The sequence below is a fragment of the Humulus lupulus genome, chromosome 2 (genome assembly GCF_963169125.1).
Source record: "Humulus lupulus chromosome 2, drHumLupu1.1, whole genome shotgun sequence".
Lineage (NCBI taxonomy): Eukaryota > Viridiplantae > Streptophyta > Magnoliopsida > Rosales > Cannabaceae > Humulus > Humulus lupulus.
Window position 1 is genome coordinate 225,787,255 of NC_084794.1, and position 13,924 is coordinate 225,801,178.

Consider the following 13,924-nt stretch of genomic DNA (forward strand, 5'->3'; position numbering starts at 1 on the left):
GTACTCAACACATGAGATCAAGAGAATAAACTTGAAATTTGTTCTGTATCTTTTTCAGGGAGAGATAGAAAAGTCTCGTTCTTTTTCACAGAGCGAATGAATGTCTTCTTTCTATTTTCTAATAAGTCTTACTTAAAAAGAAAATATTTAAATTTAAAAAATAAATTTGTAACCAATTTACAACTTATCTTTTAATTAATTAATTATCTTATTAATGAAAATATCCAAAAATTAACTTTTGAATTTTCCATTAATTAATTAATTAAATAAATAAAATTGAAAAATCTATCCCTAAAAAATAATGCAGTACACGCCACACACAGTGCATGGATTGTGTGTGGTCGTGTACCACTCTATATTTTAGGGATATTTGATTTTTCTATTTTTATTTAATTATTTATTCAAACTACTTTGTCAGATAAAAATCTAACAACCTGATAATTAATTCAAATTTGAATTCAAATTTAAATTAAATATCTTTTTAACTAATTATCAAATATAATTAATTATTTGAATAAATATCAATCTTTTAAATTCAAATCCAATTTGAACTTATCAGATTATTATCTCCCACTCAAATAAAAATATTTAATTAATTCTACCAATTAATTAAAACCAATAATAATTTCAAAATTAAATATTTAATTTATTATAATTTTGAAAATTATAATTAATTAACTATTTAATATAATTTCTAAATTAATTTAATTATTTAATATAATTTTGAAAATTTATTTAATATAATTTCAAAATTTACATATTAATTAAATGTTAATTAATTTTGTTAATTACAACTAATTTGTAATTAATTAATTAATCAATATTATCACATAATTGCATATTTGACCCAAAGAACAAATTTCTTCTTAAATATGTATTTCAACCATTTTTCCCTTTATATCAACTCTTGCCTTGAATAGTGTTGATAGAGCCGAATTTGGGACCTATGGACTTATAATTCCAAGCTCCGATAAATTTGAGATTATTAATTAAACTCTTTAATTAAATAATCTTAATTTATTAATCTCATGATTATTCCACTATAAATATGAGACTGCACTCTTGTAATTATAGACATTTCATTTACTAAGTACTTTATAATGATAAAGCGTCCATTGATATAATCATTGCATACAAATTAACCCTATAATAATGATTCATAATTAATCGGGGATAAAATTACCGTTTTACCCTTTTAATTATATCTTGTTTCCTTAAGTACAATTGACTGTACTAGTGAAGGTTAATTCATAACTAAATTATGAATTTGAGCTCAATAACCTTTTCAATCTCAAAAGTCAACCCTTAAGAGAACAATTATTCAATTTCTTTCGAGAAGGTTTAGATTCCATAGCTGTATACTATGTCTCCAGCCATTTACATTAATGAGTTCCCAAAACAAAAGTTTCTAGCCTGATCATTCCGACAGACTCTAACGAGTGAATCAAATAACTCATATAACATAAACAGGAGTTCATAGTAACTTCAGGATTAAGATCTATTTGTATATGATCATCAGTTGATATATTTAATTAACACATCGAAATGGTATTTAACTAAGTATTAATAAACATATATGGTCCAGTTCTATATATTCTCTAATATATAAAGTACCTCCACTAAAGTGTCCTACTACACTAGTGATTCAGATCTAGATCACATGTATTCATAATACTAGTGGACCGTACTTGCAATAATTAATCTAAAGATTCCATAACTTTATTTTACTGCGAACTATTCTAGTTCATTTATCTCAAACACAATCCTCCCGTACCAATACGTGTTTGAGATCACATATATGAACTTAGGAATTTTTCTGATATTTACATAATGGTATCACAGAATAATATAGTCCATAAATTATATACATAACAAATTCAATTTATTTATTTATTTCTTAAAAAAATGTCTACTACATATGCTTTCAGGGCACAATTCCCAACAGAATCCTATATTATGGTTGTGACTAGGTCATCGCTAGGGGCTCAGAACTGGGATCGTGCTCGAGGGTTATTCTTATTATTACGCTATACTTGGACCTGAGGTAAGAAAACTGTACCCAATACATGATATATGTGATTACGGCTTGGCCCAGTTGTTGATTATAATTATGAATAGGGCGCGGGCCCCTGAGAATGTACGTGTTTGAGTTATGATTGCGCTTGTTGATTAAACATACTTGAATATTCTGTTTCTGGCTAAGTGTTATACGATTATTCACATGGTTTGCATAGCTAGGGCTCAGCCCCGTTAGGGAACATGGTTATCACTATGTTTACATTTAATTGATGGTGTTATATGATTGATATGTACGCATACTTGTATTGTCAGAAGTATGCTTATATGTATCTATATCTGAATACCTGGTTTAGGGCTTGGCTTATTAGTCAAGGGCGGCAATAGCGCATTGCGCGCTGGTCGAAAGGCTCAAGCCGAAACAACAACGTACTATTATGTTGGTCGACCTTATGGTTGTTGGAAAACAATGTGTTTGGCTATGGCTAGTTACTCAAAGCTAAGGGCGAGGGGCCTAGGTGACTCTATGGTCACATAGTTTGGGCATAGGGCCCCGGGTTGACTTTATGGTCAACTATTCGGAGCAGCAGGCCCAAGAATGATCAAATGATCACTTATTTGTAATTGTATGCATGCATGAGTAGGTTATTACTGTTGAGCATGCTAGATATGTATGTGACCTGCGTTTACTGTTCATGCACAAATTTAAGTTTTCTTGCTGAGCCTTGGCTCACGGGTGCTATGTGGTGCAGGTAAGGGGAAAGGAAAGCTTGACCAACCATGAGTTGGAGAGCTTCGGTGGCGACGTGTACATATTTGGCTGCTCGTCTACCATGACCGAGGATATTCCAAGGAACTAGGGCTATATTCCCTATTTTACCGCTTAGGTCGGCCGATTGTAACTTTTGATGTATATACACCCTTTTAAATGTTGTTTGTAATATTTTGGGATCCCATGTATGTATTAAACTCTTTAATGAAAAGTCAACGGTTCCTTGATCAAAAATTTTAACCCTAACCCTTGACATTAACTGTAATGCCCCGAATTCTCCGTTGTGTTTAGCGGCATGAACAGTAGGCCGGGAGGGCCATACTTGCTTAATTATGTTATTAATTTATTAAATGCATGTATATGTTGATTATATTATGATATGATGTGAAATGCATGCATGTGAGTCCATATTTCTATCTACAGGGGTGTGATGGTAATTTGGCCCGTTGAGGGTAAATTGACTAATTGTTCGCGTGTTGGTGATGTAATTTGAGACCACATTATGATGTGGGTTTGTTCGAGCTATTTGGCATGAGACGATAAAGGAATGTTAAATATCGTTTTGGTCATAACGGGCTTAAGCTCGGGGCTCGGGGTGAGTCACGGGGTGCTTTTAATGATTAGAGTGTTACCGGGGATTAAAGGGTAACGGGATGTGAAATATTGGTGTTTGAGAATATTGAGATTAGCGGGAATTGGGAAGTGTTAGTTATCATTAACGGTGTAGGTGGTAAATGTCAAAATTACCCTTGAAGTGGTTATAGGAGCTTTATTAGACCTAGGGGTATAATGGTCATTTGTGATTTGGATATATATGATGTATGGATGGCTGTAAAACAGAACCCAAAACAGAGTTTGTTTCATCCTTCTCGTACCTTCACCTTCCTTCATTCCCCTTGTGAGTTTTTGTGATCTTGTTGAGGATTTGAGCTTGGGAGCTAGGTCTTGACACTTTGGGAGAGTGTTCCACAGTGGAAGAGCACCATAACCTGAACTTGAGGTAAGATTTTAGCCATTAGTTTCCATGTATGCTCTGTTTTCGTTCATAGTTTTCAGCTTTAGATTTTGGTATGGAAAGTTGGAATCAAGGGGAGTTCTTGGGATGTTTTACTTGGGTTATGATGAGGGATAGTTATGGGTGATGTTTGGAGGTTTAAATGGGTGTTTGAGAGAGGTTTGGGTGGTGTTTAAATTGGGTTTGAAGGGTTGGTTTCAAGGGTAAACGCAAGGGAGGAAAAACAGGGGTTTTGGCTGAAATGGAGCTTGCGCCGCGGCATGGTAGGGGTGAGCCGCGGCCCTTGGGGGCTGCTGGGTTTAGGCGCCTCTGTCTGAGGGGCGGGCCGCGGCATGGCCAAGGAGGGCCGCGGCCCTTAAGGCATTTTTGGCCAAAGTGAGCTTTTTAGCATGGGGATTCAAGCCTAAGGCCTCAGGACTGAACCTACTACCCGGTTGAGTAGTGTTTGAGGTCCCAGAGGTTAGGTTTTGGGTTGGGAACCTTTTATTATTCATTTTATTGATGGAATCCCATAATTTGGTTATGACCAGGTAACCGCTAAAGGACCAAAAAGTCGATCGTTCTCAGGGTCACTCTTTTATTTGTTCTTGCTCGAACCGGAGGTAAGAAAACTGCACCCCAGGTGTGACATGCATGGATATTTGTGAGGCATGTTGGTTATGTAATATGGACATGGATTGAACATGGAATGCTTAGCATGTGTTGTTCACGTGAGCATAGCACTGACTAATTAGTCAGGTTTGGCAAAGGGGCTAGTATCAACTGTGAAGCTGTGACTGATTAGTCAGGTTCGGCAGTGGTACTGGGCACTGGTCACGTTGCACTAACTTGTCAGTCAGAATTGGCAAAGGTGTTAGTGTCAGCTGTGAAGCTGTGACTTATTAGTCAAGTTCGGCGGTGATACTGGACACTGGTCACTTAGCGCTGACTTATTAGTCAAGGATGGACTTAGCGTGGTTCACGCAAGCCAACGGAGATTAGATCTAATCGATTATTAGCATTGAATGACTCAAGGAGCATTAATGCCTGACCGACCCTGAGGGTCGATGAACAAACAGAGCTTGGAGGTTGGTGGCTTACCTAGCAGCCACTCTCCTGCTAGAAAAGAGAGCTTGGAGGCTAGTGGCTTACTTAACAGCCACTCTCCCGCTAGATTCATGTGTTGTTCATTCGCTTGTTGAAAGCTTTATGTTCAGTATGATTATAATGATAATCATTTGATAATGTTTATGAGAAATGTTATGTTTTCTTGCTGGGCTTTGGCTCATGGGTGCTATGTGGTGCAGGTAAAGGGAAAGAAAAGCTCACCTAGCCTTGAGTGGAGAGCTGATGTGGTGTTGTGTACATATGCGGCCGCTTGACCACCACGGCCAAGGAGTTCTCAGAGGAACTAGGGGGTTTACCCTATTTTTTCCGCTTAGGTCGGCGGGATTGTAAATTTAAAACAGTAGTGACTATTTTGTACTGAGAACCACTTGTAAATGTTTTGTTTAGCTCTGCAGAGCAGTTTGTAATAAATCTCCATTTCCTTTTTATTGGTTTTATACCTTAACCCGTTAATTACACCTAGAGCACGTTTTGACCAAAGGACTCAGGTAACGAGTCAAATTTCCGGTCCACCGTTCACCGTAACTGTTCTGGGGTAGCCAGGGCGTTACATTAACCCTAGTTACACGTTTTGACCAAATGACTTGGTTAGCAAGTCTGATACTATTTAAAGTACACAGTGTAACAGTCCTGGATTAGGAGGACGTTACATCACCCATCATGAGACTACTCCAGGTCAAGCATGTTTAACTTTGGAGTTCTCAAGTGATGGGCTACCGAAGAGAAGATGCATCTTGTTGCCATAGGTAGTACCTATCAATTCAATTAAGCATTCTTCAACTGTGTAATCCCATACCTACACAATCTTAGAATCAACACACTTGACCTTCTCCAGGCGATGTGGGATTGCATAGCTTTTACCTATTCTTTCCCCCTGCGGATCACGGGCTTTTGACTGTCACAACATGTAGCTTGGCATTAACCGCCGCACCAATTGAGTGACAGGAGGTACGTTTGCTTAAAAAAACTTAAGTGTAACTTTGAGCACAATTTAAGTACTTTTGTCGCAAATATTCTTAAATTAAGCTTAGCTTAAATTTTATAAAGAGGAATTTACATGAAATATGGGAAAATTCAATAAATTTTGATATATATGGCTTTTTTTTGTGTGTGCATTTCTTATGGCTTTTTTTATTGTTTTACTTTTTTATGGGTTTTGTTTTCCCATATTTATCAAAATATTTGTTCTGTATCCCATATTTTTTTGTATAAGTTTATTTATTTATATGGGCATTTTTGTGAGGAAATTTCTGTCTTTTTTATTATTATTATTATTTTGGTAACCATTTTTTTAAGAAAATTTCGACAGAGACGAATGGTGGCGAGGAGGTTGGGGAGGATCGGATCGGGTGCTTAACGAAATGGGGTCTTGATATAAATGCTAAGATAAAAGAGTTTTTTGGGGCCATTGCTAAGAAGGATTCTTTGAATCTTTTGGTCCCTTCTCTTTTCTCTGTTTCAAGCTGTATATATGCCAGCAAGACCAAAGAGAAGAAAAAGTTGTAATGTAATAGTATTTCTTGTCTTTCCTTCACTTTCTTCCAGCAATTTCACACTTCCAGTGTTATTATCCCCTATTAAGAATACTGAAATGACGATTCTTTTTCTTTTTGGTCCTGATTTTATGTCTTGTGCTTGTCAGCTATTTTTTCATTTTATTTTGTCTTGTGTTGGTATTTAATATCATTGTTCTTTTTTTTTTTCAATAGGCAAATGCTCATTTCAGCTTCAGACCTCTTTGTTCGTATCTGTCAATAAGCTTCTTGGATCAGTTCCTATCAGCCTATGATATACCAGTAAGTTGAGGAGGAACAAGTCAAACAAATCTTATTACCAATCCTTTTACATATTTACATCTTTGCTGATAACGTCTATTCTCACTGCTGTGCATAGAAGAGCACGGTTTGGACTGCGCAATTGCTGGCTGTGACATGCTTATCTCTTGCAGCCAAAATGGATGAGACTGAAGTCCCACTAGCTCAGGATTTACAGGTTGAAAAAAGCAATCTAATCAAATCCGATTTGCATTATCTGCTAACCTCATTTACTTTGGATTGAATAGTAAGTCATCTATTTTAATAGGGGTAACCGGTTACTTTCTTCTTCTTCTTTTTTACTGGATGTATTCTGATCTGTTACTGTCATGACAGTTACAATTCACTCGAGTACTTGCCATGACAGTTAAAATTGGTAGTAGTAACCGGTTACTGCCACATTACTAAAAAATCTAAATTGATAATCGTAACTGGTTACAGCGAGGTTTGAAAATAAAAATCAAATCTAAAAAAAATAACCAATTGCTATGGTACCTGGTTACTTAGTCAGGTGTGAAAACAAAATCAAATATAAACAAAAAAATCTAAATTAATCGCTACTGTAACTGGTTACACCTAGGTCTAAAATTTTTTTGATATGAATAAAATGATTCAGGCCTCATGGTACCTGGTTACTTAAACAGATTTGGAAAAAAAAAAACCCAGAAAAATCAAAAGTTTTGTTTGCTTGTTTTTTTATTTCTTGTACTTATATTCTGAATAAATTTTGTAAACCTATCGATACATTTTTTGAGCAAACGTTCTAGTTCTATTTCTTTAAATAATTAATAAACACATAAATATTTATGTTAGAACCTTATTTGATGAATGTTTGGCTGCTAAACCTATTGATCTAAACATCACAGAGAAGAACCTTTTGACAACTTTTGCCCTTTTCAACCAAAAAAACTAATCAGCTAACCTAAGCTTTCATATGTTAAAAGTACCCTAAAATATTCAACTACCTAGCTTCTTATACTAGGTTAGTCTACACTAAATAATAGCAGTCAACTTTTCTTAAGTACATTTCTTAAATCAAATTAAATATGAAGTCAAGTACCTGGTTACTTAAACAGATTTAGAAAAAAAAAACCCAGAAAAATCAAATATGAAGTCAAGTACCTGGTTACTTAAACAGATTTAGAAAAAAAAAAAACACAGAAAAATCAAATATGAAGTTCAAAATCAGATGTGAAAAAGAAGAAAACTAGATTTGAAGAAAGAAAAAGAAGAAGAAGAAAGACCAAATAAGAAGAAGAAGAAGAAAGAAAGAAGACGTAGAAAAAGAAGAAAGAAAGAAAGAAAGAAGAAGAAGAAGAAGAAGAAAATCAGTTCGTCGTCGTCGGAGGAGGCAGCAGCGGAGGTAGGATCGCCGGAAGAAATCTGAGATGGCCATTGAATTGGGGAAGAGAAAGAAAGAAATGAGAAGAGAGAGATCGTGAGGAGAGAAGATAAAATAAGAGAATTAAGTTTATGGTAATTTATTTACCATATTTTAAACTTTTTTTCCAAAACTTACCATATTTTGTACAATTATTTTTTTTCCCATAACTTTAGAAACTATATATATTTTTCTCATATTTATGTAAACTTCTCTTTTATAAATATAGACAAAAATAGTATAGGATAATCTTTTTGGGCTAAATGCTTCTAAAATAAGATGAAATGCCCCATATATTATTGAGAATTTTTCATGATTATAAAACGTTATTTACAAAACTAGTTTGACTTAAAATAATTACAAAAATTATCTACCTTATTTAAAAATAATATCATTTAAATTACTTCAATTTAAAAATAATTAATTCCACAAAATGTATACTAAATCCCACTAAAGGAGGGGATTTCTCCAAATCATCACGAAAAAATGAGCAAACTTGTTGGCTGGATTCGTTTTTTTCCCCTCTGTTTTTTTTCAAAAGCAATTGTTTGGTTGCTTAATATAGTGATATGTTATCTTTTAAAAAATGACTTAATATTTAAGTTATATTATGGTATTTTAATATTTAAGATACATTTTGCTTACCTTAACATTACAAGTAGCTACCTTTTAAAATATGGCTTTATTTTTATATTATATTATGATGTCATATTATTTAAGATACTTTTATGTTACCTTCAAAATTATTTTGAAAATTAAAGAGTTATTATATTCTATAACAAGTTACCATATAGATTAATAGCTAATGTTATTATTTAGTATATTACACACTACAAGTCACTATATGATAACTCGTTAGTTTTTTAAATAAGCTTAATGGTAATCTAAATATTTCTTAAATAATAAGATATCGTAATATAACCTAAAAATGAAGTTATGTTTTAAAAGATAATTAATTAATATCTTAAGGTGACCAAAATATATTTTAAATACTAAGTTGCGATAATATGACTTAAAAATACAATCTTTTGTGAAAATATAACTAATCAGTATCTTAAGAAACTAAAAAATTTCTTTTAAAAAAACCATGAAAAATAAAAAAGTTCGAGCAACAAACTTGCTTCCTCTTTTTTCGTGTTAGGTTGGCAAAATCACCACCTTTTTAGGAATTAACCAACTTTTTGTGGGATGTGTTCCTACTTTTCATGTTGTATTCTTAAAAATATGGTAGGGATTATTTTTAAATGGAGGATATTATTTGTAAAGAGTATAAGGTATTATTGTAAATAAAAAAGTCCAAGTAATTTTTGTAATTAAAATTTGTTAAATAATGGCCAATGTAAATTTTTCTATATTATTTGTGATAAGTTATTTTCTTGAGTGGTGAAAAAATTGAAAGAAAAAATTATTCATAGTTTTTTTTTTGGTTGGAGTATTTTTGTTGAAAATTTGTATGTCACCTTATTGTTAAGATTTTTAGATTTGATTTTCGATTGAAAAAAAATCAACAAAGGTTCGAAGAGTGTATATGCAGTGTGACTGTTTTAATATATTTTAATATAAGATGTTTATATATCAAGGTTAAGCATCTTCAATGGAATGCTGGATTTGCGATGTAATATCATATATATATATATATATATTTTTTAAAATATGTTTTTCTATTAGTGTACTAAATGTTGTGCCAAATTTAACACATGTTAAAAGTTGTATCAAATTTGTTGTCTATGATTTCATCATTCAACACGTGGCAGTCATTAGAGAAGTAATTAAGTTCATTGGGAGATATTAAAGTTCTGTAGAGCTCACCTAGAGCTCCTCAGAGTGTAGTCTCCTCCCAGCAAGTCGTGATCCCTTTTTTAGGCGTGGATGTCTCCTAGTGAGTCCATGTCCTGAGGACCACCCTAGCAGTCTTCCCGCCTTCTTGACCCGATAGTCCTCTAGGTCTAGGAATTTTGTCCTCGGGGCATGGAGGGAGCACCGAGTGTCAGTCACTGCAGTCTTGGGCCACCACAAGATCGTCTGATAGTATTTTGTGTTTCTCGAGTAGTGGTGTCGAGTTCGTACACTCGACAATTGACATTTTCCACAACGCCGCATGACACAGGAAAACGTGCAGCTGTATTTTGACATGGTTAGAGACATGCCTTCCCTAAAAGAGAGTGGGCTGCAACCTGGGAATTGGGCCTCGTGCGATATGCATGGGGCCACTGCCACCTTTGTCATAGAAAGGTGTTTTAATTGGGCTTTTAATCCCAATTATGTGAGAATATTCCTGTAATAACTCTTCATTAAGGAGAGTTAACGACCATCAACCTTTATAAATAGGGCTAGAAGACCATTGTAAAATGATTCACAATTTCTTGTACTCAAGACACTCTATACACTGTCTGAGAAAATATCTATTGAAGTTTGTCATCTCAAGTTTCAACAACACTAATACTAAAGACTCGTAGATTATGGTTGTTTTATAACCTGAACTACGTAAAATTTCGGTGTTAATCTTCTTTATTTTCTATAAGTTTATTAAGTTGATAGGGAAAAAAACAGTCAATAAAATTTAATACAAAATATAACATAAGTTAAAATATATTTTTCTAATAGGGTACTACATGTTGTACCAAATTTAACACAAGTTAAAATTGAACATTTAAACAAAAACTCAAATCTTATGTAGAGACTTGGATGGATGGAGAAGATGATATCTTTTATTTATGTTGTTTGGTATTAAGAGAGGGTAAGAAAGATAGATACAAATATAAAGTTTAATATCAAACTTACTAAATTAACTATTATATTATAATTAAAACTATTATAAAATTATTTAAAGGGTATTTTTCTTTATATTTTTCATTTTTTTGGAGAGCTTTTCCCTTCAACTTTCCTCTCCCTCTATCTTTCCCTCCCACCATTCCATCCCTAAAAATATCCCTCCAGCCAAACATACTAAGTTTGCCCGTAAATAGAGTCAGTTGGCCCCCAAACAAACACAGAGACCGAAAACGAAACGAAACCCTCTCTCTCTCTCCGCTAAATTTGAATTTTTTTTCGAATCTCAAAACGGGGTGTCGTTTTGACTTCCCCGTCCGTACAGGTACAGATAGCCATGGCCTTCCTCTCCTTCGTTGGTAGAGTTCTCTTCGTCTCCGTCTTCGTTCTCTCCGCTTGGCAAGAGTAAGAACCACCAGATCTCACTCTTCCATCTCTGTTTTTCCCTGTTTGTTTCCCGATAAAATGCGGGGGAAAATTGGCGGCTTTTTTTATAGTTTGGACTTTCTGATTCTTTTGAAGCTTTGGATCTGATTGTTTATAATTTTGTGATGTAAATTTTAGTTTCTTCGTTAGAACCTGGTTCAACCGGCTTAACTTTTAGTAACTTTGTTTTCTTTGGTTGGGTGCTGTAGTATGTCAAGTAAGATTTTTGTTTTTGTTTAAATGTTCAATTCATTCTTATTTTTTCTCTGATTCCGTTTGTTCCCCGAGAAAATGCAGGGGGGAAATTGGCTGTTCTGTTTTTTATTTGGTAAAGTTCGGATCTGATAGTTTGAGATTTTGTGACGTAAATTATGGTCTCTTAGTTAGAAATTAGTTTAACAAGCTCAAGTACCTTAGCGACTGCTTTTCAAGTGGAGATTTAAATTTTTTGTTTGAATGTTTAATCTTTATGAATATATTAGTTATAATATTTACGTGGTCGATTAACATTTTGATTGATTACAAAAGATAGTTAGATCACATTAATGGGAATTTATTGCGAACATCTAGTTCCTATGGTTATGTTATCTTTAGATTGGATCTGGCTCTATAATTATTACTGATACTTAATTTTTAAATTAGATCCCAAAAGGGAATGGTTTTTTTTTTTGCTACTGCTAGTTTTTAGACTTTTTGTTCCCCTCTATTTATATATTTTATTTTTAGAAAATAAATGTTTGAATTCCATATATTTTTTGTTATTGCTGAGTGTGAACTTTTTTTTCTTTTGTGATCTGGTTTCTAATAATTTTAGTTATTTTACTAAGCTTTATGATTTAGAAATGGGTTTTCATCCATGTTAGTCCAAATGCAAAATTAATTTTTTTGCTAGAATACATAGTTTGTTGGCTAATTAATCATGTTGAGTTTTTGTATGAGCAATGGTTTTTTATTTATTTATTTTTTATTTGAGTAACTAAAATGTTTGACTTTGATAATGGTTGGATTTCTTCAATTTTGTTCCATATGTGATGAAACTACAGAATCTGGACAGGGTAGCCTCTCTTTCGCTTTCTTATTTGACTTTGTTGGAGTCCAGTTAATATTCTATTTGTGGATGTGTTAGCAGTGGTAATTATATGTATAGCTATTACTTTGCTGTTAATCTTCGAGGCTCATTCTCTGTCTCAAGTCACATTATGAATGGTGTAGATAGTAGTACACAATAGAAAAAAGTTTCATATAGATGCTTGATATTGAATCATGAATCTGTTTGTTTCCGTAGGTTCAATGATTTTGGTACTGATGGTGGACCCGCGGCAAAATCTTTGACACCAAAATTCCATGCTTTCTCTAGTCACCTGTCAACCCACACTGGGATCAAAGCTCCAGAAGTTGAGGTGAGCAATGCATTCTACTTTTGATCAATTCTCATTTTCGACCACATATATGTATGTTTTAGTTAGTTAGCGTATGCAAATGATGTTGAAGTTATTGTTGGCAGATTAAACACTTGGTGGCTGCAGCAATTGCCTTGAAGGGCCTGGGGAGCCTTCTTTTCATATTTGGCAGCTCATTTGGAGCCTATTTACTGGTTGTTACCAAACTAAACTCGATCGTGTTTTTATTTTTGATCAACAGATGACTCATTGTGTTTCATTTTCTTGTCACACAGCTTCTTCATCAGGCAATCGTTACTCCCATATTGTATGATTTCTATAACTATGATGTTGAGAAAAGAGAATTCGCTCAACTTTTTCCCAAGTTTACTCAGGTTAGCAGTCAATTAACTGGAGGGCAAAGTTAGCCTGCTAGTAACTTCTAAGCCATGGCAAAATGTTTAAACAATTTTGATTTTACCTTCTTTTGCAGAATCTGGCGTTGTTTGGGGCTTTGCTCTTCTACATAGGCATAAAGAACTCCATGCCAAGGCGGCAACTGAGGAAAAAGGCTCCTAAAGCAAAAACTACATGAGAAGGAACACCTGATGATGATTGATTCAAGGGTTGGGTTTCTTGACTCTTGCCTGGAACATCGCTCAGGAATTACTTTTGTATGCTTTATAATGTTATGAAGAATTTTTCTTTTTGAGAAATAGGGAAATCAGGGGAAAGAGGGCTCTTTTACTTGTTTTGAGGTGTGATTCTGTTTCTTCACGAGCCAGTTTGTAGACACTGCATTGAGTTTAGTTAAGTTCCATGATCCATTGATATCAAAATAGTACATTTCTTCTGCTTGACATACTTGTTGAATTGATGGTGGACTGGAGACAGGCATGAGAAGCTGATAGTGACCCCTTAAATAACAAACATTCCTCTCGTATTAGCTACAATTAATAATCGTAATCTTCGTGTCTAAACGTCATCGCGATGTTTAATCTGAGTATTGTTATTAAATCACTACTCTAGCATTTTTCTTATTATTAAGCATGTTGTTCTCTCTCATATATCGGGGAATTCACATTAAAATTTCAGAAGTGGATATGAGGCTGATTTGATTTGAAAGTATCTAATTACTGTGTTGTCCTTCAAAAACCCATTATTGGAGTTAGAGCTTACCATTACTACATCATGTACCCAACAGTCTGGTGATATAAACAACAAAGAACTTTAATAAGGGATGGT

General features: G+C 33.9%; 1 protein-coding gene across 1 annotated transcript; it reads left to right on the plus strand.

Moving 5' to 3' along the window:
* The first annotated feature begins 11,046 nt into the window (after window positions 1–11,046).
* On the plus strand, window positions 11,047–13,539 carry LOC133819009 (uncharacterized). The gene is made up of 5 exons (XM_062252148.1): window positions 11,047–11,279; window positions 12,586–12,700; window positions 12,805–12,894; window positions 12,976–13,074; window positions 13,173–13,539. Exons 1-5 carry the CDS (start codon window positions 11,212–11,214, stop codon window positions 13,272–13,274), a joined length of 474 nt encoding a protein of 157 aa, XP_062108132.1. The 5' UTR covers window positions 11,047–11,211; the 3' UTR covers window positions 13,275–13,539.
* The last annotated feature ends 385 nt before the right edge of the window (window positions 13,540–13,924 follow it).

Excerpts from the sequence above, each read along its gene's own strand:
- LOC133819009 (XM_062252148.1), top strand. The coding sequence starts at position 11,212 with ATGGCCTTCCTCTCCTTCGTTGGTAGAGTTCTCTTCGTCTCCGTCTTC. Across the intron at positions 11,280-12,585 it reads GTTCTCTCCGCTTGGCAAGA|GTTCAATGATTTTGGTACTG; the intron begins GTAAGAACCACC and ends TTGTTTCCGTAG. Across the intron at positions 13,075-13,172 it reads TTTTTCCCAAGTTTACTCAG|AATCTGGCGTTGTTTGGGGC; the intron begins GTTAGCAGTCAA and ends CTTCTTTTGCAG.